We start from the raw sequence: 27694 nt of genomic DNA, 5'->3' as shown, positions 1-27694 counted from the left end.
TTCTTTCATGTCCTCTCCACCTTTAATTCTTCTTTTAAATTTTGTGTATTTTTATTTTGGATAAGAATTAGTGTAGATGTAGTCTACATCATCATTACTGATGACAGTACCAACAGAGTTACCAACATTAGCATACTATAAAGTAGTATTTCTTTGATATCAACAATCTATCCTTCAGGACCTGAAAGTTGCAATTATGCAATCCACTAAGAACAAAATAAGAAAGGCAAAATCAGATGCAAAATCAGGTATCTTATCAGTTTTTACAATTATTCATCCTTGTTTGACTTAGAAGAGCAGATATGTAGTATAATGAGTGTATAATTCTAATTTCTTAGGTATAAACAGATAGCTTCTTTTTTTTTTTTTTTTTTTTTTTCCCAAGGTGGGGACAGTATTGATTGCAATGGTTAAAAAAACACAATATTTTATGAATATATATATTTGTTATATAGTATTCTTCTTCTATGCATATGTATAGAAGCCAGGAGTTCAGAACTCTAATGAATTGTAAGAGGTATACAGGAAGAAATTAGATTTGGGAGATTATTATTACAAAATGGATATCCAATATCAACTATCCATTTTGTTTTTTTTTAAACAGTAGTTATTTCCTGGTATAGCAGAAGATGATGTGTAGGGGTAGGGAAGAAATGTATTTAGAATCAGGAAATGTTTCCTTCCTCTTGCTTTATGGAGATGCATATAATCTCTATCTATTCTTTAGCAGCTGACTGAAAGATTAGGAAAAAATAAGTTCTGCTAGCATCCTACAGCCTTTTTTGGTTTGTTTGTTTTTAGACAGGATTTTGCAAGAGTTTTTTGATTACTATGCTCATTTCTGCACAACAAAGAGATTATTTTAAAAGTGTGAGTTCAAAGAGTTCAATGCTCTTTCATTTGCCGCAGCTCTTTTAGTATCTCTAAATAGTTTAAACACTTAAGACATATTACAGCTGGCATTTGCAACAGCAATCCTAATGTGGCTTTCTAGTCTGTGATATATATCCAACTATTCCCTGCAAAGGTGTTTTCTCCATCAATCTTAAATAAAAAATAATAATAAAAAAGAGCATGTATGTTTAGGACTTTTTAATAGGTTAAGAATGTTGCAACATGTATATAGGGAATAAAGCCATTATTCTTCAGTATTATGACAATACAATCATGGTAAACAAAATCCATGAGTCCCCCCCTCTGATAGCTTTTGGAGTTGGAAGGAAAAGCTCTAATATTATTCTTTAGCAGTAACAAGTCAACTGAAGTTACTGCAAGGAGAAAAAAAAAGCATCAAAATGGAAATAATGAAAGATGAAAAATCCTGGCCATAAAATTTTGATTATAGATTTTTTGTTATTATTAATAAAGCAAATTCTGGAGTAAGAATCTCTGACTCTTGTTCTAGGCTTTGGCACATTTACAGGCATCTTTTGCATCAATCTCATCACAAAAGACTTGAATATAGCTATTTAGCAGAACTGTGATTAATAATCACCCACACTTCAGGGTGAGATTTTTCAAAGTCCTGAGGGCTGGCCTATCTTTGCTCAGCTGCAGCATGATTTTTACCACCAAAGAGTGTTTTCGTTGGAGATAAGGACACCCTGACTTCTGCTATTCCTTCCCAGCAGGATGCCATCCTTGGCCAGCATTTCAAGGGGGCCACTCATGATAGTCAGTTTTTAAAATTACATTCCTCAACCTGTGCATAACCTCAAAGCAAACAAAAAATCATGCAGCTATGATGTTCAACATGAGGATAGCAGCAAATTGCTCACCTTCATTTACTCTGCTCGTATTTAATTCCCATTTAATCCTTGACAAACTAAAGAGATATTAATGTTCAACTAGATGATAGGGAGAGATTGCAACAAAAGCCCCAGACAAAGAAAAAGGAGAAAGCAATACCATAAATTCACAGAGCAAACCTCTTGCCTTGCCAGGTACCTACAGGTTCTCTTGATTCTTATGAAAATCTGGATACCAACAGGCTGGTCCTAAATTTGCCAATTACCTACTCATTTTAGCTACAGTCAAAGTGTTTGTAACAGAAAAACCTAGGAGGAAGCTGTCACTTCCTTGAAGGAAAATACAATTTCAAGTATCAAACCCAAGACATTGATTCCAGGCAGTGTCTCTCAGAGCTGCTCTGCCATAGCCCACCCCAATTTCTGAGAATCTGACTAGTTAGCATAATCTCTGAACCATCTGCTAGGCTGCCTACCAACTCAGTAGCCTTGTTACTTTACAGTTTATAGGTTAAGCAGGATAAACAAGCCATCAGGAGCATAGAAGGATTTGCCCTTTTAACACCTTTGCCCTCTGATGTACAAGTACTGTATGAGCTTTATTTCTCCTAAACTCAGAAAAAAAAACAGTAACATGTTAATGAAAGTATCGATTCTTAAGGAAAATGAAATTGTTTATGCTTATCTTCTTTATAGTCTGTGAAATCTGCGGTTTAGCAGAGGTGTATAAATACTTCGTAGCTTATTTGAGTCTATAGTTTTAATTTTCCTATTTGACCATCTTAAGGTTCAAATGCTAAGCATTTTAAAAGATGTAAACTGTGCGGATTGAACTATGTTCAGTTTTCAAATATCAACATACATAGATACAAATCATGGTTAATATTAAAGATATTGCTTCCTGACAACATTCTACTGGGTTAAATAACCAGGTTAGTAAAAGATTTGTTTTTTCCTGAATTAAGCAGCATTGTTTCCTGAGAAAACAGTTTTAGCATATAGAAAATGAAATATGAACTGATGTGTGTAAATCATGAGTGATTTCAGAGCTGATTTACTACTATTCTACTTCTAGCGTTGTATACTGTAATCAATAAGTAGTACTCTTATACTGAAAGCATTACAGAAACTTCTCATACAAGACACCGAACTGAGGGTCATTTAACTTACAGGAATGGTTTGTGCAGCTATTCAGCAGCACTTACAGATAATCACAAACAATATATCTCAAAATTGTCATAAATCAAATAACATATGTTAAAACATTCATACAAGAAATGATCAGTAAGTACTTTATCTCTATGAAAACCAAAATGCCTACCTCTAAAAATCCTTTCTCATGAAAAAGGCTGGACTAATCCACATCATTTAGTGTCCAGTTCAGATAATAATAATAATAATAATAATAATAATAAAAAGCTACAAGCATTCATACTTAAATAAAAAGACAATTACATTTTCCACAGAAATTTGCTGCACGATGGCCATACTTATACTAACTGATGCAATGAGGAGTATACAGTTTCATATATGGGAGGGGTATACAGTTTCATACAGCTTCAAGGTGGAAGAAAAAAAATATGATTTTAAGAAAGCAAAATGGTCTCACCCTGTTGTTCTCCTGCCTTAACACTATGCAATGGACAGGAAGTGTATGCTTGGACTAAGAGTAAAGCTCTAGAAGTAAGAAAAGTATTTCGAACAGTCAAACAGACCCCATCAAAAAACTCAAAAACTGAAGCAATATGCTTTGAAAATATAAATCATAGATTCATAGTTCGTGTGGCTCACTGAAAGAATACATACAGTGAGAAGCAAGGAGTTTCAAATAAGCATGAAAGATATTTTTAAAACTCATAGTTATAATTCAATTGCAAGCAGAATACTGAAGTACCAAACAGGTTCAAATTACAAGTCTGGAATATTGTTTCTAGTAAGCTAAGCTCATGGCAGCTCTGCAGGCTTGCATATATTGATTTAGCACTGCCAGCTCGCCTAATCTGAAAATAAGGCAGCTTTTCTACATCCAGGCATAAATCTTGGCAAATTTCAGCTTCGCCAATTTTGCACAGCCCACACTAACAGCTCTAAGGAATAAAACTATAAAGACGTAAGAGAATGCAGTTCTTGTTATTCTTATAACTCATTTCTCTTCCCTGTGCTAAGCAGTACAGATCAGCTTGGGAGCATAAACTAGTCTCTAGACAGTATACCTGAAGACTGACTATTTTTCTTTTCATTCGATTCCTTTTTCATCCAAAGAAACCAAATTCACTCATTTTCAGTGCATGATACATTGCCCTTTATTTTGGCTCTGAGTGTATTTCTTCTTGTGAAAGAAGATGAAGGACAAGGAAAGAAGAAAACAACATTATTTATTACCAGTTCCCAACATCTTCCCTGCTTTGTCCTAGTGAGAACAGTATAAATCAATGATGCTATTCTAGCTACTACCCTAGTTAGTGTGAACCTACCTCCTGTGCGTACATGCATTAATGCTACCAGCCTACTTACGTGCAGGAGATTTTGGTTTTGTTTATTTTTCCTATTAATATCACTTGTAATATCACTTAATATCACATTAATATACTTGTTAACTAAAGTATTACACCCTTCAAAGTGCAAGACCACCTAAATGGACTTGAAAGCCAGGGTGTCAGAAAATGACTGACAAAGTGCAAGGACACTTTCAGCCACATCTCACTTCCCTCCAACTCTGAATTGTTTCATACAGTTGGTGTGGGAGGAACATTTTTGATATATCAAAAATATATATTATATATGCATATATACTGTCAAAAGACAAAATATATAACACAATTCTTGCACTTATCTTGCACAAAAGTTGCTTGACCACTAAAATTACACCTGTCTTTGTTTTAATGAAATATTACAGCATATCTTATATGTTTTCCTTGTGTTTTTGTAATACTAAGACAAGAGCCAAAGACCTGACCTACTGGGCACAGATACCTGCTAGGCAAATATACCTATTTGTTCTTACCTGCATCTTGCACTGATTTAAGTCTTGAAAAATGCTGATTGCTCCTCTTCTGTCTGGAGGCATAAGAGAAACAAAACCCAGAGCCCTTCCATATATTTAAATAACCTTCAGTCTCTCTGAATTGCATTTCAAAAGTGGCAGTAGTTCTTTTATGAAATATTCATAATAACATCCTGCTTTCAATAGATATTATATGCTGGAATTAACACCTCATTATGAAACAACTACAGAATTATTATTACAAGTCAAATCTTTAATTTCTGGTAACCTAATGTCACTCACCCTAAAACAGCATTAAATAGCTGAATTATTCAAAATCACTGTTAGACCTTCCAGAGTCCTTGCCCCCTTAATAACATGGCATGTGGATTTGATCCCTATTTGAATCTGCTTCTCTAGTCTCAAGACCCAGCTGTGCTGAATAGCAAATATCTCCATTTCAATAGGGAAAATGGTTGTACTAAAGTAGTTCTCTCCAGGGGTCAAAATACTTCAGAAGGGCATTTAAGTGGCTGTATGTTATTGAGCGGAAACATCAGCTCACATATTATTGATCAGAATTGTAGGGCTCTGTTGAAAAGATGTCTGCAGCAGTATTAAGTGCTGAGATAGGGACCAAGTGCGATGCATTAAAAAAATACTATCCATCTGTTGCCAAATTTTAGATACATGAGCAATCACAAGCTGTAGCACAAAATCTAAAGTGCAACCTTTGTGGCGGATGCATCAGGGTCATACGCAGTGACACTTCCTCAGTTTCACACTGCTTAAGATAGACAGTTTTTTGAATATTGATTGAAGTAAGCAGGAGACAGTTTGCTTTCTGCAGTTTTGCACAGAGAATGTAATAGATACTTATCTGGAAATTTGCTTTTGGAAGTTTAAATATACTTTTTTTTTTCTTCAAAAATACCATTAACCTGTTCCAATCTCATCATTAAAGTAGGTAGCCAAGTACAACTGAAATCGCTACACCTTCAGCCTACTTTTACTTCTGAGTTGTAAGCAGATATGCAGTCACAGCACACTGTGCATTACCGGCTTATAATGTTGAATATATGTGAACTAGCTGAAACTAATACAGTTCCCTAGACCTTCAATTCCATTAATTTTTCCTACAATGACTAAATCAAATGCCACCATGGAAGAAGTCTAGCAGCCCAGGCCGCCCTTCTGCTAGCGTGCTTGAGGAAGGGTTTGGATTGATGGGCCTAAGAGAGGCAGTTTAATACTGGCCCAACATGGCAAACCCCAAACCAGCACAAAGACATGACTCAAGACTGGCCCAACCACCTGCATGTTCCAATGGCTCTGCCTCTGCAAGCCAGGATGGCATCTGCATTAAACACGCTAGATTCAATATTGCTTAAAAGGAGCAGTCACGGCAGCTTCATGAACCCAAAGCACCAGCCATCACAAAAGGGACTATTCAAAAACACATTCTGGTATAGTGCCAGGAAAATCAATCAACCAGTGCACCAGAGAAAAGCTGGCAGATAATTTCAAAGTCAGAAGAGTTAGTTCTGTATCACACATATCATGACAACTTTTCTTGAACAGATTCAAAAACACATGCCAAAGGAGGAGTTTGTATGGCATGGTCACGCATTTCTGGGCTTAACTGACCTCTAGATGCTTTGTTTTGTTTTGTTTTGTCTGTCAATAGCCCAAGATGACTATTTCGTTGCCTGTAAGAGGACAACAGAAAGAACTTTTCTTTAAAAGAAATAATACACTGTAAGAAAGAAACCAAAATTCTACCTGAGGATGAATCCCAATGCCTACACTTAAATTTCTTTCATTTGTTAATTTCCCAAAATGAAAATTGAAATTTAACAGAAATACCTTGATATTTCTGATGAAAATTACTTGGCAGAAAGAAAATGTAGCAGATAGAACTCTTTCACAGTAAAGGATTAAAAACCCAGAGAAGCGATATCGTATCCAGTGTCAAAAAACTCTCATTAGCGAAGAGTTAAACAGTATCTAGGTCAGCCTACAGTCTTTCCTGCACACCCTCAGCACTGGATATCGGAAATGCTGTGTGGGAAGGCCAAGGAACTAAACTCACAGACCAAATGACTCAGACTGCAGCAGTTTAATGATACTTCTCTCTCTCAAATTATCCCTGGGATTAAAAGAATCCACGCCCTCAACATGAAATCAAATCATAGCAAAAGGAAGAAACCACAAATCCAGAGATCACTGGTTTAAAAAAAAAAAGAAAGAAAGAAAGAAAGAAAACGTACTATGTGGTCAGAACAGCAGAAGGTGAAGAATTTGAGCCTCAATCAGATGTCCTTCTGAAAGCCCTAGTGGGGATGAGCTCAGCAACAAGAATGTCAGAACTGTCTGCTAAAAAAATACAGGAGAGCTGTCACAGCCAAATGTTGACCTCTACAACTACAGGAAAGCAGCTTGAGGAAAACAGCCTCTTATTTCTTCCATCACTGAAGAAGTTAAACACTGTGTTGTCAGACAACTATGGAATAAACTTGACCAAAAGGAAACTAAAAGGTGCTGGAGAAAGCAGAACCAGTGACCCAGGCCCAAACAAAAATCCAGCTAAATTTCTGAAGAAAAATTAAAATTTTGGCAAATTCTGTCAGACTGAACAAAATGAAAGTTTGGAAAGGACACGAATGAAGAAAACACTGCCCGCAAATACTCCCTCCTGACTGCAAAGTTAAATTATAACAATTCACTCGCTCTGCACATAAATATTCCCTCCCTGCTCCCTTACTTAAGAAAAAGCAAAAAAGAGCATCCTAAGTATCACAAAAACAAAAAAGAGCAAAGCTGAAACACCGTAAGGGCACTAAGAAGTCAATACAGGAAATCATAAGTTGCATTCAAAGAAACAGAAACTGAGTTTGTTTCACGACAAAAATTTAACTTGAGTTGATGTGGTGAGATCTGATAAATAGCATCAGATTGTTTTTATTATTTTTATTAGTACTTTGTAAGATTGATTTTTGGTTGAATTGATAAGTGTTTTGAAAAGTTATATGTGGCATACAAACATCAATGAGATGCTTGGGCAGCAACCAGCTACCCTGGAAAGTAAATTCCCATAGCTACTCAAATTTCAGCTACAACCTTGGAGCTGTGTGAAGCCTCACTCCAGATCTACACTCCAGTAGAATTTTAAATTCTGTGCTCCATCTTTATCATTTTCTTGGGCACTTTCTGAAAGCAGGTGAAACATCAGCCTCCACCTATAGCTTGCCATAAAGAAGCTGTGTACCACAGTCTTCTATCCAGAATCCCACTGCTTACAGCTTCCTGGTGATTATATCTTGTAACAAAGGAGTAGTAAGTCCAAATAAATTATTTCCTCTAAGTAGGAGAAAAATTTGGACCTAGTGAGTTCAGAGGAAAGGCTCCGTGTAGAGAATACAAAGACTTCCTCTGGATCAATATATTTTTAAGCAGCATATACAAAGTGCACCATCTCAAATGGAGAAGACCAAAAGACCCATGACAAATTAAGTAGCAGTCCAGTGTTTCGTATTGATCAACATGAGGTCTGCTTCAGGTTTTTGCCTCAGAGCGCAATTTGTTGGTTAAATGGAAACACAGAGGGGAAAAAAAATATAAAGTTTATTCTTCTTCTCAAAAAGGAACAAGTCAAAAACTTTACCTACTCTTCCTATCTTAACAGCTTAGGCTTCTTCTGGGACCACTGAAACTTATCTGCTTTTTGTACCTTACCAGTTCAACCAAAAATCAATCATCCAAAACACTCCCTACTATCTGAATGCCAATTCCAGAGTATTAGGTGGGAAAGAGGTGATTAGTGATTAGTGCTGATTAGCTGATAGATAAGGCTGTCCCATCTTCCACTGAAAGCCATTCTTTTCAAACCATTTTACAATATTTGCAAAAATATATAATTCAGAGTGGGTTTCCCAGACTTCAAAGAGAATTAACAAGTATTTAACAGAACAAGCCATTAAGGAAATGGGTGGAAAAAGCTTTGGAATTTCTCATGGAACAAAGTTGCACACAATTCACTGGGGAAGAAACACAAGACTGAGACAGACTATTGTATATTTTTATAATGTCATAGCTGTGAGTCTTTGGAAGATCTTCAAAAAGAATCGATCCTGATTCACATCAAAATCATAAAGAGCACATTCATGCTGAGGCCATGGTATGATGACAGATTGTTTTCAGCGGCAGCACTGGCTAATGGCATCTTACTCCTACTACTTGGTATTGCAACATGAAAACCCTGTAAGCTCCTGCTGCCACTGAGAAAAGGGAACATGGAACAATACTTTCTGTCTCAATAGTTAAGATCTTTAAAGTATAGCAAATATACTTTGGCAACAAATAAGCAAGCCTTAAAAATGAAGTTAAGACAAAGCCCACCATCATTCTGCAACACAATAAAAACCATAGAGCATGAAGTGTGGGAAGCACAGGGTGTCAGATACGGGCTATCTGAAAAAAATGCCACTGGTTTACAAGCATTCCTTTTGAAATCACAGCTTTGCAAACAGCAACATGAGGAAGGAAGCAGAGATAACTGCGTCATCTCCGCTGGATAACCCACCCTGCTGATACCCTCAGGACTTTTACGAGGAAGAGATGCTCTTCTCCCTATCAAACAGATCCTCCGTCACTAAGCCTCCTTGTTCTGACCTAATGCTTTAGAGATTCCTGCTGTTGCATACGGTGCTGCTATGCGTCTGGAAGAAGGGGAAGGGGAAAAAAAGAGAGAGAGACACAGAGTAGAAAAAAGCTAGAGACCACAGAGTTTATTTGCAGTGTGTTCTTTAGTAGTATTTATATACTACATGAGTTCAGCCTTCACCAAATACTGTGAAGTCCATGCTATAAAGTGTGAAATACTAACCCTAATGCTGTCTGTTGGAGCAGCAAACACATGGCAAACTAAGAGAAATTAAGCTTGCTGTTGTCTTCGGGGCATATGTAAGCTGCCTTTTTTCCTCCCCCCCGCCCCCTTTTATTCTTCATGTTTTTGTTGATTCAAAGTGAGGAATCAAGAGATATCAGTTCCTTCATTATTTTAAATACACACTTAAATAAACAAATACCCACACACCAAACTGCAGAATTCTGTGGTTTCCAGAGTCCAAAAGCTCTCTAGTTACTACACCAGCAGTAGAGAGAGAGTCCTTCACACCAGAAATATTTTGGATCTTTTTATGTTGATGGGATAATTTCATTTGTGATATTTAGGGTTGGAAAGTAAAGAACCTTGGATTTCTCCAGTATTTGTATTATCCTTTATGAAGCAAATAATTTTGCTTGCTTTTGTATCTTCTATTAACACTGTATACTATTCTATTACTATTTTATTACTATTCTTTCTATTTTTCTATTACTACTGCATTTACACCCACATTAAAGGCAAAAAAGAAAGTCCATAAAGTTTTTTAATGACTATGCATTTGAAACATGCATAATGTGTAAAGCTAAGTGAACAATGTCCTTCTAGGCAAAAACATTCAACCACTACACTATCTTTTAGAGACAGCATGTACAATTACGATTACACAGCTTCATAAGAGATAGAAAAATATTTTAAAAGAATATGGATTTGGGGCTAATATGAGTATATTTATATCAATGAAAAAAATTCAATTAATGACAGAAATTATGAAGTAATTAAAAATAATTATTAAGTTAATATATAAGTGAAATGGCACAAAATGTCTCCCTTGGGGGATTTTTCTTATAGGAATAAATCAACAGATCTCAAGTTTTAATTCTTTTGAGAAATTCAGATTCTAATATGAAAATGAAAGGAAATGGAAAGGACATGATAGGCATACAATTAAAAATACTTTACTAAAATTGTGATCCTGTATATGATTAACTCTTACAGGCAATTTCAAATGACCATTTGTACCACTAACAGCATCTAAACAGACCCTAAATGAAATTTTTCTTTGATTTATTTCTACTTACCACAACAATATCCACATTCAAATTAAGAATTGCCTTTTTGTCCCCATTTACTGAGCAGGTATCTGAAAAGATTAGATTTTTAAATGATGAAATGTTAATTCTTCTCCTAGCAGTGCTTTAGAAATTTAATTTTCTATAGGATTCGTTTGAGTCCTGAGTAAAGCACTGTTCAAACAGAACTGAGGCAGGTGACATTTTTTGAATGTCAGAACAGGAGAGATTTTAGAAATGGTGGGAAAACAATTGAGGAGCTAGGATTATTTTATATATAAATATGTATATTATTTTTTAAGATAAACACTGATTTTTCTCTCTCTATCATCAATTACATGTTTAATTGTCTTACTTGTTCACTTACATTTGCTACTGCTTTTATTTTCCAGGTAAAATATGGATATTTGTCTGGTTTTCCTGCAATCCGATGGTGTTACTTTTTCAGCTCTAACAGTAACTTGGCATGCCTTGAAGTAGGAAAAAAAAATATTACTGCTCTCTTGAAAGGTTACTGAGAAGATGACTGATCTTCCAATGTGTCAACATCAGATGGCTCTTTTTTTCATTTTAAAGAGTTAACATTGCATAATTCGGAGCTGAGTAGAGCTAACTTTTACAAACAAGCTCAACATTTGCAAGATTTCCCAGTTGTGTGTAACTACATTAGATATTAGCCATCGGACACATGAATCTGTTTGCAAATACTGTTGCTGCTTCCTTCTCAGCACGGTACCCAGAGAGAAAGAAAAGTTTTGTGCAAGCGTGCTAGGGCAGAAACCAGTGTAGACTCTAGGCTGATTCAGCTCTGAAATGGTTTCTGACTTGGGGTTGTGTATGCGAATCTGCTGCTTCAACTGTCTGTTATTAACAGAAGGGACGGTTTCTGGCATCGGCATCATGGAACTCCCTGGAAAACCTGATTAGTTCTTTTAAACATTTACAGAAGTCCACTGACAACTAAACAAGCCCCTTCAAAACCTTCCTGGAGCACGGGTTATGCTGAAGAGCGCTCTTCGATGGCGGTAGTTTTCCAGTGCGTTTTCCTAGTGCCTCTTTTACAAGCAGCTGCGGATGAAGCATTCCTTCCCCGCCCCTCTCCTCCCTCGCCCCCACTTCCTAAAGGAAATTCCATGGGATCACCTCTCTGGGGGCCTTGCGCTGCAGCAAAGCTCTCATCTCCCAGGAGAGCTGGGGCTTGGGCAAGCAGCCGGTCCCTGCAGCTGGGACCAAAGTGCAAAGGGAGCTCCCAACTGCGCCTGTGTTCACATTTCTGGCTTTTAAAAGAGATTTTGCCGAAGGGGAATAGCTGCTTAAAATTGGGCTCTTGCCACTAAAGGAAAACTTCAGTTGCAATGTCAAAAACAATTTTATTTTGATTACATTTGAAGTTTCATCACATAACAGGAAGGACATTAAAACTATTACATTTGTTTTAAACTCAAAGCTTCTCAAGAGATTTTCTGCATCCAGAGGTTAGGACACTAAAAGGCAACTTTTTCTTAAGTTGCAGTTTTCCAATAAACACATCTCCTTAAAGAAAATCTACAAAAACATATTTTTGTGCAAAAAATACCCTGGAGTGCATTTCATTTGCGCATGAATGCAAAGCTCGTGAACCTCACTTCTGGAAATGTTTGGGAGAAGACAGAGTCTTTCCTTTACACCACATCAGACTAGGTGCTTCATAATATAATCCAGGCTGAAAGTAGTCACTAAAAAATAAATATATAAAGGAAATTACTACTTAGCCAAATATTAAACCTCCAGGCCAACTGCAGTTCCCACGGCATACCATGCAAATGCCTCAGCGTTGACTACGGGAGCCAAGCCCTAACAACAAAAAGTATTTCAGTCCTCCAATCTGATCTACATCTCTCCTGTGGAACTGGCAAAAAAGGCTTTACAAACCTGAACGCTATTTCATTTCTGCTGCAGAATAGCGTGTGTCCGCACAGGCACACAGCACTGCCACCATCAGCTACCGCCCCTGCCATAGCCATCGTCACCACTTTTCATGTACCACCTCTGAAGAGCAAAACTGGATGAGAGGGTGTAATTAAGTGAGTTTCTGGTGCAGATTGCACATACCGAGTAAAACCCATATCATTTAATGGTCCTTGAAGAAGGAATAAAGAAAAAGATGGTGCTGGTACCATATGGCGCAGAGCTGCCCAGTAAATCACTCACTGCTGAACTGCTGAAGTATCTACCTCCTCCTACAGCCACATGACAGGCAGCAAACCAGGTGTTCTTTATTTAGAGATGTTTGCAATACTACTACTAACAAAAATAAACATATACATGAACCGCATAAAGAATTGATTTGTTGGGAGTGTTCTTCCCATTATAAAAAAAGATAAGAACAATGGATGTGATCTTGCTCCAGTATAACTAGTATTAATATTCATACTGACACAAAGGGAACAGGATCTTGGACACCAATATATCTCATTTCATCATGTGATATGAAATGGTATTCCACGTAATTATGAACATTTCACTGCAGCTGGCAGACAAACCATGGAAGAGCAAAAGAAAATGGAGAATAATGGAGAAAGGTTAGAAGAGGGGGAAAAAAAATAAAAAAATAAAAAAATAAAAAAATAAAATAAAATCTCAAGATAATAGAGAGGCAGAAGAGTTAACTGCTTGGAAATCTCCAGCTCAGCTTTCTCTGACCTGCACTGCCCATTCTTAACCAAGTCTTAACCAGGAGCTACAGACCTCCCCTTAGCACGTGGACCAAACAGCAGTGACCCCCGCTCCAGTCCCTTTTCCCAGAGGTGTGCACAAGGCCATGGATAAAGCCATTTGCAAAAGCCCAGTCACTTCTGATTTCTAATAAGATACACTGAGTAAAATCAGAGGATTTTTTTTTGCTCTTCAGTGACAACAGTGATGACAGCTCCCTGCTACAGTAAATCCTGGAGCTCCAGTTCACAACTTCTCAATATGGAGTGTATCTGAAGGGAATGAGAAATGGTAGTGCAGGGAGGGGTCACAATTACACAGAGAGTGAAGAGCAGGGAAACATCACTGTGCTAATGGTTGTCACACAACTGAAGAATCTAAGTATTTTATTAAGAGCAGGCAGTTTCAGATTGAAGCATTTTGGGGGTATTCTTACCCCAAAGGTAGGGTATGCAAAGCTCTAAGGAAACTTTTCATGCTGTGTGAACAAAGTGACATTGCAGATCCAACTCAGATGTTTTAAAATGACCATTAGCCTGTCAGTGAAGCGATTTTACTTATGCATGTGTTTATTATGCTGGAGATTTAATGCTCTGCAATTACTCCTCAACCGAAAGAAAGCCTAAAGAAACACCTCCCTCTCTCCACACGATTTCCCAAGTGCCTGTGAACCAAAGCCGGCCACTACACGACTCTGTTTTAATGTTCTGGCCATCCTGGAGCAGCCCAATAGTCTGTCCGGGCAATTATATCACTAACTTTGTTACCTTAAACCAGCTGCTTTCCTAACTGTAATCCCATTAAATGCTTGCATTATAACCCTACAGCAATAATTTAAGGGAGAAGGCTTGAGTGAAACTGTCCAGAACAAAAACATATTTCAAAAAAAATATGATGTGGGCTGTGAACAGCTTGGGGCACACAGCACAAATCGAGCAAACAGCCCGGCACTGCACAACCCACAGCGGCCCAGCTTGATGATTTATGTTCGGCTCAATGTGGGAGCCCTGAGTTAAACCTCAAAGCTCGAAATCTCACCCCGGGCCTGGGGACTGTCAAGGGTGATGAAGGCTCTGCTGCAGCACCCTGGCTCAGCCATGCAGATGGTCTCTGAAGAAATTTGGCATTGTAAGGATGCCACGCTGCAGGCTACTAAGAAGTAAATCACAAGCAAGAAGAAAGTAGAAACCACTGGGCTCTCCAATCATGTGGTCTGAGTGTAAAGGTCACACACAGTGAAGTACAGCACTTAGTGGGAATCTGGAAAGCACCTAGAAAATGTGTCAAAGCAAGTTACCAACTCAAGGCTGAATCTTATAACCCCCAATCCCTAAATCCGCAATCACAGGGGCAGTCTGTAGGACTGCAGGGAAATAACTGGAACGAATTATACCTTGCAATTTCTGATCCTCAGGTACTTAGCTAAACTACAGGAAACAATTGTCCAACAACAACAAAACAGCTTAAAACATGCAAAAAGATCTCTAAATCACACATTCAAGAACAAAATGCCAGCACAACAGCTGAAGGAGGGAGGCATGGCAAGCAAGCAGAGCAAGTATCAATAGCTGCCCTGGGGGTAGGCATGGCCAAGGCTACCATCAACCCTGTACAAGTGACACTTTCCAGCCGGGCTCGCTCAAGACAGTGGGCATCCGGCAACAACACTGCACAAATTGGAAAAAATCAGTGCGAGAGAGCAAAGCAGAGCAGAAAGCGGCTGCAGAGAGCGCTCAGAGCACCACGGACACTGCCAAGGTTGGCTGCTTCCCGCAGGCTTCCCCAAACCAATCTCATCGGCTGTTCACTCCAATTTCTCCTTTTCTCTGCCTTTTTTCACCATTTCTATTTAGCTAATTTCTCCTGCATAGACTCCTCCTGGCATCTGTGGCCCACAGTGTCTGTGGCTTTGCCTGCTCTTGTATACCTAATGGAAAGCTCTTGGGGACAGAACTGACTCATACGACATCCCACAACAAGCAGAGCTCTGTTCTGAGCTGGCTGTTATGACAGTCTTGCAATAAGCAAAATACGTATCTTATTCTTCACCACACTCCTGCCTCTGGCACAACTGATATGAAGAAATCAGTTTTCCAAGCACAAAACTGGAGTAACAGGCTGGAGTTCAAATGGATTGTTCAGAAACATGTCGGCTTCATTTCCCCCACAAAAGCCAATAATGCAATAAGAAAATATCTGTGTTCCCAGGTGAGCCTTCTTAAGAAAAATATAATATGCTGTTTTAATCTTGAAGGAGAGGAGAGAGTTTCTCCAAAGAGAGCACTGTAAAAAGAACCACGCAGATGCAGGTAGAGAAAAGATTTGTAGAGACATATATTGGCAAAATTGCTCTCTTGCCAGGAAAGCACGTTTCACAAAAACAGTGAACATTTGTTAACTGCATTCATAAATACTGCACGGCTGTGCCACAACAGGAAAGCAAGCGCAACATTTTGATAATTTGGTAAGAGGTTTCTCTAATGATTCACCAAAAATAATTAATCAAAATAAAAACATTTGAAAAAAAAAACAGTCCTGCTAGCTGTTGTAAGAACTGAAGCAAACAGATTGACTTAAGCAAATAAAAGTCACTATATAACCAGACAAGAATTCTGTGGATTTATCTGCACGGTATTTAGATGGAATAAATTTTGAAAATAACATTTCTCTACAATAACCATAATTTCTTACAAGTTTTAGTACACTATATGATACAAGTCCATGTTGTCATTTGAAAGGGAAAATAAGCAAACATTTATGCTGTTTAATTCAAATGCCCTTGTCATGTGTATAATTTCACACATAATTGTTTATATTCCCTGGACAAAATAAACTTTTTCCCCTACAAGGAGAAATGACACAAGTAGCTACACATCTGAGATCACCAAAATTACATCATTTGAAGTTAGAGGGATGTCGGGGGTGCATAGGGGATGTTAAGTTCTGGAACAAATTGGGAGCTGGTAAAAATGCATTAGACGCTGTCTTCAAATTCATATGAATGAAACCAGATTTGGTAAGAGGAAAAATCTGTATAAAGGGGACGTTTCTAGGATGTGCCGCAATAATGATGTTTTTTTTTTTTTTTTTTTTTTAACTACCCAGAGTTTTAACAACCCTCTATCTTGTCTGACAACAGCCAAAGAGTTCACGAGTGAAATTCCCAAACTAAGAAACAACAGAATAACCCTTCTCCAGTCCTCAGGCGTGCTGTATAAATACCAAAGATATCAAAAGTAATGCCAGTGACCTCTTTCCAAACACCCAGTGAAACCAGTCATCTAGATCTAGCAAGACTGTTTCTGCAACACACAAAGCAGCCTTTCTGTAGCAGTTCAGTATCAGGGACTCTAGTGGGTGCTACCTTTTAGTAGGGCATGAGTCGGTATAAATCAAAATTACCCTAAAGCCTTCTAGTAAATAAAACACATTTTATATTTTAGGCAACTTCAAAGAACCAAATGAGGTATTTTAGAGATTTTGAATAAACATCATTTTTTTTTCATTATCTTCTCAGACTCCAAGATTTTATCCTTCATTTATTTTGCATTAACTCATCTTACAGAATGAAAACGAACAATGAGTTTCACTTTCTCATTTCTGATAGTTTAAAATTCTGTATTTTTTATTAGAAAACATTGCAAATAAATGTGCACAACTAAAATCAATCTGTTGATGAGCTGGTGGTATTAATTCAAAAAAATGAGACAGAAAAAGGCAAGAAGACTGCACAGTTAATTGATAACAATAAACACAGAAAATATCCGCAGTTCTCTTCAGTGACATGTTTATTTAAGATTTTTTTTTTTTAAATATAAGCATCTCAAGCAGGAAAGGATGTTCCAGGGAAGCAGCCAGATATTACTACCAGGTTCACTTACAAGAATGTCTTGCTCTCTATTTCCAGGAAGTTTAGGCAAAATTGTAGGAGGGAAAAGAAAATTGCATCTGAAATTCTCTAGAGTTTATAGAAGTGGATTACTGCTCTTCTTTGAAAAGGGAGAGAGTGCTGTCATCTCTGCCTTGCTGAAACATTAACCCAGTTGCTAAGGGGCTATGCTGGCTGTGAAGTCTAAAGCTCTTAATAGATTACCCAGGTTTTTGAAAGATCTTCCAAGCCTAAAAATCCTGGATATCTCTCTTGGTTCCTCAGCAGAAATGGAGAATTTTGATACAGGACTTCTCTCAACATTGAGGAGAGAACAATACCTTATAGAAAGGTCTGGTGATGATCCAGAAAGTGTTGTGCATTTGCTCATCTCAGAAGTACTAAGTATCTTTCTATAAACAGTATCTTTCTAGTAAAACATTCAAGAACTGTGACTTTTAAGCAGTGTATAAACAACATAATGACACACATTTTCCAGGTATTTAGCCCATATTTAAAATTAACAAAAGATATGTACTGTTTAAAAAAAAAAAAACAAAACAGCAACAACAACAGCAAAACAGAAAACATATGCTCAGTCGCATTCACAACTGTCTGAGAGCCTCCTGAGGCTCCCCAGCATCCTGGCCTTTAGCAAGTGTTCCTACATGGGTGCCAGCCCTATGGTGCCGGTGCAAATTAGCCTGAAACCAGGGTAAGCTTTGCAACACAACTTATCATTCACACTGACAGGGAGCACTTACTTGAGGAGTTGACACTGGCAGATCTATGTTAGTGGTGAACAGAGAGGGGCCTTAAAGATCCCCATCTGGGTGCTAACTTCTACCTTTTGCAATTTCAGCAGCCCCAGGAAGAAGCAGGACTTTGAGGAACCATAGCTATTTCTTCAGAAATGGGTTGTACCTGTCCACAGCTATATTTAAGGCATCCTTTGCTTCTCCGAAGGACCAAGCACAATCTCCTCTCCCTGATTTCGGCGAAAAACCCTCCTCACAGCACAGAAGGAGAGTTCTTACACAAGGATCTCCCTTTTTTTCCCCCCTCATAATCCAAACACTCCCACTGCACATCCACTATGAGTTCTTAAGGCATTATGTTGTAATCTATATTGAAGAACAGTACTTACGGTTGGCATAGTTTTACCAGGTCCTGATCAGTGGTGCTTGGAGGCAGTGCTCTGATGTACAGGTTCGTTTTACTTAATTGATCCCATCCTGAGTTGCTGCTGCTACTACTGTTGTTGTTACTGCTGGTGGTGCTGGGACTAGGAGGAGCCATCGGGTGGGCCGGTACGATGGACTGCTGCAAAGGGAAAGCGGGGCAGAGTTACCACAGAGAGCAATCGCAACAGCACCTTGTCTCAGTGCTGCTCACCCTGAGCTGCACTACGTTAAAACCGTGCATCATAGACTCGCTTTCACAGCAAGTCCAGGACAGGATGCATGGACATGTTCTAATGCGCCGAACTATCATCCTGAACACTCTCGACATGTGACAGATTCAAATTACATGTAACCTCTGCTCTGTATTACTTCTGGGATTTTTAACTCTTCATTTAGGCAACTAATGGGAAAACAAAATAAGAGATAGTGTAGCCCTACACTTTAATGGGTATGAACTAAGTTTACTTCACTAAGACAATTCCACATGTCATAAAGGAATTTTTATGGGCCTCATTAAGATTATGACATTTCTTTGATCTATCCAGAAATATAAAAATAATTGTTAAGATAGAAAGAGAGCTTAGACAGCTCTTACAGACCAGATTTTTAAAATTAATTTTGTCCCTTAGTATTATTTTCAAACTGCCGCTGATGTCGGTATTTGTAAATTATTTCAAGAAATAATTAAAGTTTCAAAAGGAAACAAGCACATAAACACTCCTATATATTCCTTAGTAATACTGTTTTTATTAAAACCTGACCCTAATGGAACTTTAAAGTGTCCTACAGAAAATTCTCAATAGAGCTGTCAATCTTTTGCCTTAACCACAGAATAACAAAACACAGCCTAGACAGCATGAAAACCAGGTCTGTGGTGTTGTAAGCGAGGACTGTTTTAATGAATACAGAGTGTTAAAGCTGCCAGTGAAAACCTATGGACTTCAAGGTTTTCACTGAGAAGTGTTTACTGCACGAAGTCCCTTTCTTGTAAGGGCCTGAGCCTTCGTGACTCAAGAAGTTGCTAGAGATGCAGTTTATGGCCCTTACAAGGATGCTGGAAAGTAGAAGAAGAAGAAGAAATATATATATATACACACACACACGGCCTTAGTGCATGAGAAAAGTGAAACTCTTCTGAAGACACATTGGGAAATGGGAACAAAATGGTGGGTGGGAGAAAAGCCCAAAGGCGGGCCTTTCATCAGATACCTCATGGCAATTACATGCTTCTCTTCTGCATTTCCCAGGAGAGGTTTGGAAATCTTGCAATATGGAATATTGCAAAGTTTACTACACAGCAGTGAAAACACCAAACTGCAACACTCAGATAAATAAAACCAATTTTGATATGTAGAAACAACATTGTTGCCCAACTGAACTGTCACCAAAAAGAGAATGAAATATATTCGTGGTCAATTAGATGTTCAAAAGTGACTATGAAAAATCTTATTTCTCTGTAGTTTTTCTAAGATGATCTTCAGAAACTTCAGCTCTCCCAAAAGATTTATACCCTGAGCTGAAACTCCACTCCTGAATTTTTTCCAGGCATGATTCAAAATGGGAAAAAGATTAAACCCTCCCTCCAGTCTGTAATGGAAACACTGACAGATTTTAACTCTCGCGGTGCAAGCCGGGCATGGGACCACGCTGCTTCCAGGAAGGGGGGGCAGGATTTTTCAGGCCGCGAGCAGCACGCAGCATCGGGTTTCAAAACATTTTCATAAAGAACGGAACAAACAGGCTGACCCAATGCTATTCTTTTCTTCAGAGAGCCTTTGGCACAGTCCTCAAAAAGGCATACAATGATCAAAAATACAGTGGTTCTGTTTAAGGTTTACAAATGAATGCTTTTCTCAGGCGCATACATACAGTCTCTATAAGAGTCAATGTAAAAAGTCCAGTCTGAACCTTAACTGGTAATTACTACTGGAGGAAAGAGCACTTCTATTCTGGTTTGCAGTATTTTTGGTTTTGTTTTTACTTCTTACAAAGCCTTGTGCCCAAAATTATTCATTTTGAGATGTCACGAGCAGAGTTGTGTAAAATCATGTCCTTGTCTTGCTCAAGGCCCAATGAGAAGGAGCACTAGCGCACGCAGACAGCAGGAGCCACAAGTCCGCCTTCCTGCACACGGTAAACACGGTGTTGGGAGGAATCTAAACTTCTGTTTAAACACAAAGATGCTCCAGTGTGAGTGGTCACATCAAATATGATGGGAATGTAAATGTGATTACAGCCACCATCTTAAGTTTACAGAGAGAGAGTTTTTGGCTGCTCCCACAGAAACTTGTACCTCTGCGTCCGCCCAAGGCTGCTTCTGCTCTGTTCTTAGCTATAACCTTCACACAAAACGTTACTGAGGGAGGCCCCTATTCTGCTCAGGGCTTTTTCTTGCACTTCCAATAGCTGCTTGGGAGCTCAATCAAGCTGAGCACGACTGCTGGAGCCTCTCTGGCAGAGCCTCCCCCGCCGGCCGCGTATGCCAAGAGAAGAGTTTTTCTGCTGGCGCAGTTGCATCACCTCCCCAAACAACATAAGCTGAGCTCGGAGCAGCGCTCCTCTGCCGGCACAGCTGCATCCACGCCTGGGGTTTTGCCAGCATAGCGATGTCAGCGAGCATGTATGAGTTCTTTCCACACCCCTGGCTGATACAGCTCTTGCTGGCAAGACTTTTAGAAGTGGAGACATGGCCAAAGTTTGGGCTTGTTTGTTTAAAAACAGCTTTCGTGAACATTAGCTGTAAACTCAATTCAGGCTTTTCAAAAAGTTTTGTTTCACAGACCATAGTCTCGGCAGCAAACTTCCATCAAAAGCAGTTCCCTAGGCATTTTTTTCATATGGACTGCACAACCACTTGCAACACTATGACATACATAAAAATAGATTTTTTTTCTTTTAAATTAAATTACAACTTCAAATTAAGTCAAATTAATAATTATTAAATTACAATTTTAAATTAAATTAAAAAATTGAAAAAGAATAGAGGAGGAATCAGTCTACATAACAGACTAACAGACCACTCTCCTTGTGACAATACTTCTTTGTTCACAGGAAATGTAATTCCCACACTAGTTTCCCATTTCTTCGTTTCTCTTCCTTCTCAGAGCTAAGCAGAAATTGGACTTTCTCCACAACAGTGTCTTCTCTTCCTATCAACTTTAACAAGCAGCTTCTAAACAAGAAAGGATGGCATTAAAATGTCATACACGATCCCTGTTGTGTGATCCCTTCATCCAAATTCGTGAGGAGCTCTCAGGCTGGTCTCCGAGACCTTCGCTCTACTAGCACCCTGTCATACTAGTAAGAAAACCACCGTTCTGTTATGAAAAGGAAATGCTCAATGAGAGAACTGTACTTGTGGAATGCCTTAAACCAAAGCAAGGTCCCTGCCAGCGTTTTCCTCTAGATGTAAAAGTTAAATACACAAATAAATATTCAAAAATGATTGGAACATATACTCATACTTACATGACCAACTTTTTATTTATTGTAAGCTATACTGTTCTTAAAGATTGGAAATGAGTCACAGAAGGATTTTGCTTGCCAAGGAAAAGAATCTTCTTTTCACCATCAACAGGAAGGGAAAAAAAATGCACAAAAATCCGAACAAAACACAACTGAACACCCCTAACCAGTGCTCTGAGCAATTCCTGGGATCCTAGGAGTTGATCCTTACCACTACCAGACTACAAAAGTCCAAGGCAACTCCAAAACAGACAATATAAACTTGGACAACCAGGGTCCCAAAACATAGCACTGCCATGACAGTGGCAAGCAATTTAAATCTCTAACTTAAATGGCACTTTAAAAGCATATTTAAGGAGTTGAATAACAGGCTAGCATTGAATTATAAGTTCCTTTGCTCAGCTAAAATTCTTGATAGGAAAGTTACTGTGATTGTCTTTTATTTTTTAAAACCGACAGAGTTATGTCTCACATATCTGCTCTTATGTTCAATCTGTAAATTACAGCAACCATTAATGATCTGATTTAGCCTGAACTACTACTTGGATCTCCTGGTAATTTCAAAATTGTGTGCCTGGTACTCACGTAGTTTATACGGACTAAGATTAAGCTTTGTATACCTGTTTAACCAGCCTGACTTTGCTTAATTTCCCAAATTTCATTGAACAGTATTTTGAAATAGCATCTTTGGTCACCGGTGTTAACACAAAAATTATAATGCATTTCTGTGCACATGTACGAAGGAGATTGTTATTTAATAACAACACACACCTGAAAAGTTTCTGGATTTAACTGGGGAGTGAAACATTTTTTATCAAGTTAGCACAAAGCATATATAATGAAAACTAGAGTTCAGGAAAATGTAAGATATCATATGTTTAGCAACTTCAGGAACAGGAGGTTGTCTGGAGTAAAACCATGGCCTGGACTGAAAGAAGAAGTCTAAATGTTAAACGGAAATGATGTCTCACTGATAAAGACAGTTGTTTTATCAACCTCTTAAATCAGCAAACACCAATGGTCAGAGCTAACCTACGCCAACAAGCAGATGGCTATAAGGGAAACGCCACTTTGAGTGTCCTACATCTATCCCATGGTTTCCACCATCACATCTGAAATGTTATGGCAGGTAATCGAATTTCTGGAGGTCTTTCCAAAGTCCAGCTCTCAATGGACAACAGTCATCCATTAGACAGAGGGAGATCTGCTGCAGCATTTACATCCCCTGCCTAAAGGTAGTTTCTCCGACTGTTGTTGTTCAGTCTGTCAGCACTTGTGGCAGAAAGACTCAGCAAGTCAGCTGCTTTCCAGGCATTTTCAGGGTAATACCAATATAAAACACAGAGAGACTCTGAAAAGATGAATCCTCAAGACTTTTGTTGAGAACTTCTTCAGGAAAAATAATCCCAGAAACTCCTTTTTCCTCCCTTAAGCCACTAACTTTAAGACTCTTAAATGAGTGAAGATCAGAGCCTTGTGATGATGCTGTAAGAGTCAGTGGGACAGTTCCAGCAGGAGCTGGTTTCCAGCATGAGGCCAGGAGTATCGATAACGCTTTTGGGTACACAGGAACTAAATCTATTGCGTTCTCTTCATTCCCCAGGCACTCAGCGACCGGAGGTGTTGGTTGGTACCACAGTTGCAACAAGCAGAGACAACTTGCTGCTGGGAAGAAGCAGGTCCTGGGGGGTGGAGACTGTTGCCATACAGAGACACTTCCTGCTTTGAAATACCACTAATCACCTGCAACCTCAGCCCAAAGATGCTCTCTGCACCTTGCACATTTTGACAAGAAAGAATTGCATTCGAAATATTTTGGCTGAAATTTAAGATAAAGATGGATTTTATGAATAAAGAAGTTGAGAATTGAGTACTCAAAAGGAAAAAAAGAAAAAAAAATCAAAAAGCTGACTAAGAGTAAGAAAAAGAAAAAACACCCATGCAAAAAAAAAAAAAAAAAAAAAAAGTCTGCTTTAATTCCATTCCTTAGCACACACATTTTGCAAGATAAATAAAGGAGGGTAATGCCCTTCATCTTGTCCCTGTGTTATGTTCAAGATAAGTAAGAACTATAAAGTTTCCAGCAAGACCCAATAAAGCACTTAATACACCTTTTATTTCCCTGAATCATTTCAGAAGCCCTCCACTAATACAAATTTTCACAGGAAGTGGCTTTATTAATACTGAAGTAGACTAGACAAAACGTAGCATAAGCCCTTAGCCACAGACGGTCTGATGCATCTTAACCTCTAGACTGTTGTGTTTGTAGCCCAGTGTTTCTCCTCACACACAGCTGTTTTCTTCCGTGTGCTCTGGGTGGTGAGGGGAAGAAAAGCCATCCTTAGCAGGACTAAATTTGGTCTCACCAGAAGGCAACAATTACTAACCATGACTAACAACAGGAGGCAGAAAACCCAACTATTTCAGCATGTTACAAAATATCAGGTACCCATATTTTCATAAGAGCATAGTTTAATTTACACATATGAAAGTTTAATACAACAGCAACTCCTAGTAAGGAAACAAATTTCCAAACCTATGCATTTTCTTCTTATGAAGCTCCCAGGAGCTCACCTACTCCATCAGGGATTTTTGAGTGCTCCACTGACTGACTTTCCTTGCCCAGGAACAAGGAAAAGGTCCTTGGTACACACACAGCTTCCAGCAACCAGAGCACAAAAATTTCCACCAAGGGAGAGCTGAGGGAGCTAAAACCCTGTTCCTTTGCAGAAACCATTAATACTTCTCCTCTAAGCTCTCTCGTCATGACACCTTTTTCACACTCAGTTTTACACCTAAATTTCCTGGACAATCCTCTGAGACATAGTACATGCTACAACACAGAATTGCAGACACATCTAAAGCAAAATGATATCAGAGTTTGGGGTTTCAAACTTTGAGTAGGCTCCAGCAATCCAAGAGTTAACCTAGGTTAAAACAGTAGAAAGTCATGATGCTGAAGTACCTGAAGAAAGAGAGCTTGATACTTAGAGCCAGTGGACCAAAAGGCATGTACGTGTTTTTGTGGTCAGCCCTTCATTGAGCAATAGACACAAGAGAATTCACTGCCAACTTCCTTCTTGACTCTAGTAAATACACAGACTTATTTCCTTCAGCAAAACAAGCCACGGATTTTGCTCAGGATGCAGAGAGAATAAAATACTGAATCCCTAGAGCATGTTAAAGTCTTTGTCCATGTCTGAGGATTCGAGTTGCAGTTGGAAGAAAACACATTCCTTTTTAGAGAGGCTTAACTCACATACTGATAGGTTTAGGCAAGGCTCTGGAAGGTAGCAAGTCCAGGATATGACAGTGAATACAAATAAGAAAAACAACTCCTCCTTCGCATTACACATCTGTTGGTAGACATTACAAGCAGAGTATAAAAAATCTTGCAATGTTCTCCAACTCAGGAAACATTAAGTCAAGATTTTTGGGGGTAGGAGAAATGCTTTAAGTTAGACTACAATTTCCTTAGCAAATTCCTTTGTCTTATAGAAGACAAGATTAGACCAAGAATGGTCAAAAGAAAGCTGGAAATCAGGTTCAGCTCATGAGCACTTCAGATGCAGCTCAGTGGACAGTACTTCTGGACTCTAGGTTTCCCAACAAGCATTTTATGCCTCAGATTAAAAGATGAGTGAAAGGCCAGAGTAGGTCATATGCTGGCCGAAAGATCCGACATCGTGGCAAGGGTCAAATTTCCAAGGGAGCCTGGGGAATGCCAGTGATGAACATACGGAGGGTTTCTTAGAGCATTGAAGGCCACAAGTATGAGTTTTATGGGGTTAAAGCCCAGAAACAGCCTTTTCACATGCCTCACTAGCAGATCAGCGCTCACAGCATTAGGAGGTTCTAAGACGCCTAGACTAAATGGTCACAGTGGTCCCATGTTAATTTTGTTCAAGTAGTCATGCAGCAGAAAACCACTTGCTTCGACCATTTAAGAACTCTAAAGAACAAGTTTTCAGGGAGTTCTACTTGATTAAAGTAGCCAAATCCCAAAACGTGAAAATAAGGTCCAGCCAAATTGTAGCTGGCATATGTAGAAATCCCACAAATAGTTTCACTTCTCTGCCAAGCATGAAATGTCTTGCTTTTTTTTTTTCTTTTTTGTTTTTTTCCCTTCTTTTTTATTTCTTGGGGCGAGCTAGGGAAGAAGAGACGAGAGAGGAGGAAACAGGGAATTTCAGAGCAGTCAGGCCTAACTTCAACTCCCAGAAATATTCTAGAAAAAAATATTAAACAATCAGTTTACAAGAACCTAGAAGATAATAAAATGACAGAAAAGCAGGCAGAATGGATCTGTCAAAAACAGATTGCATCAAACAAATCTAATTTTCTTCACTGCCAGTGTAACTAGCTCAGCAGATAACATAGAAGCATCTCTCAACTGAGACTTTTAACACTGTCTCCATGGTATTTTCATTAGCAAAATAAGGAAATAGGGTCTATGTCAGAAGTTCCCTTTTGGAGGCTCTCTGCAGCAGAGGGTGAGGTGTGGACGGGAGGGGACAGGAGCTCACGAGCTTTTCCGTTTGCGCTGTCGAGGGAGGGCAGGAAGCGGCGCAGGGGCAGCTGCATCCCCGAGCCGAGATGGGCACTCCGGCCTCCCGCCAGCCCTGCCAATCCTGCTGCCACCCAGCCTCCTGCATGTTACACACTGCTTAGCAAGTGGCATTGAAGATGACGCACTAATTCCTCAAAATAAGAAATAGCTGCCCTAACAACAATATATTCCTATCATATTATATCCTATTCCTATTTTATAAAAGAAATAAAAATTTAAAACCTTTTCCATAATCAAAAATGGCTTTCTAAAGCTGGACAAATGTAAACTATGCATTTAGGAACTTTAACACTTAACCTTGGCAGTCCAAGGAGCACTTGACCGCCAGAGAACTCACCTCGGCTTATTCAGAGAATCACTTGCATATTTGCATTATGAAGAGTGGCAGTACAGTAAAAAGTATGAGGACAACCTCTATTTCTTAAAAAAAAAAAAAAGTTTTCTTTTAAATAAAGGCTCTGCAGAAAATTCAAGTTTCATTTACCGCTGTTACGTATTCTGCTAGAACTAAAAAGAAACAAATGAGTAAGTGCTTATAAATTTTGTCTTTTAAGAAGTGTCCCTGATTTCACCAGGCACATAGATGAATGCTGCAGTTGTGGATTTCAGTCTTTGTTTTGTCTGCACAGTGCATCTCTTTTTTCAGTTATTATTTCTTAAATTTGTGTTTTTTTCCCCCCGCAAAGTCCAACTTCACCCCCTCCTCAGCTGGCTGTCCTGCCCTCCCCTCCATCCCCAGACAGCAATTACAGGACAGCAACAGCACAGCATTAAAGATGTATGTCAAAAGAAGCATCTGCTTTTTTGGCAAACTCCGCGCTGTTGGTGGCACTGGAATTATTGCTATACTGTTTGTCACAGGGTTAGACCGCAGATGGCTCTCTTGGCTGACACAGGATCTGCTATGTCATTTTCTGTTTTTTCTTTCAGATTAAAAATTAAATTGAAGAACTTGTGTCTGACTCTGTATGAGAGTCAATTCCTCTTGAGCCCCCTTTGCCCACGATTACTATGGTCTGAAAAGGCAGTACACTTCCCCAGCATAGCAGTATCATCCTAACAGTGTCTCCTCTCCTCTGTTTTAAAGAGCAGAATTCAAGCTCTTTTTTTGGCAAGGACCATCCTTCTGTTATGGCAGGGTTTAATATCTAGCACAATATGGTATATCCCAGGCTATTCCTGCCTCTCCTGCTGCGTTCTTTCAAAACTCGCAGAGGATTGTGCAGG

General features: G+C 38.8%; 1 protein-coding gene across 4 annotated transcripts in view; it reads right to left on the bottom strand.

Moving 5' to 3' along the window:
* Positions 1–27694, bottom strand: part of RBMS1 (RNA binding motif single stranded interacting protein 1) — a 138346-nt gene that overhangs the window by 46586 nt on the left and 64066 nt on the right. For all 4 annotated transcript variants that reach the window (XM_088519488.1, XM_088519487.1, XM_088519489.1 and 1 more), the window contains exon 2: positions 18396–18571. In XM_088519488.1, the coding sequence (XP_088375614.1) occupies positions 18396–18571 (176 nt within the window). The remainder of the gene's footprint in view (positions 1–18395; positions 18572–27694) is intronic.

Source organism: Tinamus guttatus, unplaced genomic scaffold, assembly GCF_059628265.1.
Source record: "Tinamus guttatus ecotype Peru unplaced genomic scaffold, ASM5962826v1 Tinamus_guttatus_pri_ptg000060l, whole genome shotgun sequence".
Taxonomy (NCBI): domain Eukaryota; kingdom Metazoa; phylum Chordata; class Aves; order Tinamiformes; family Tinamidae; genus Tinamus; species Tinamus guttatus.
Note: the sequence above shows the minus strand (reverse complement) of the source record. Positions and strands in the feature narration are given on the sequence as shown.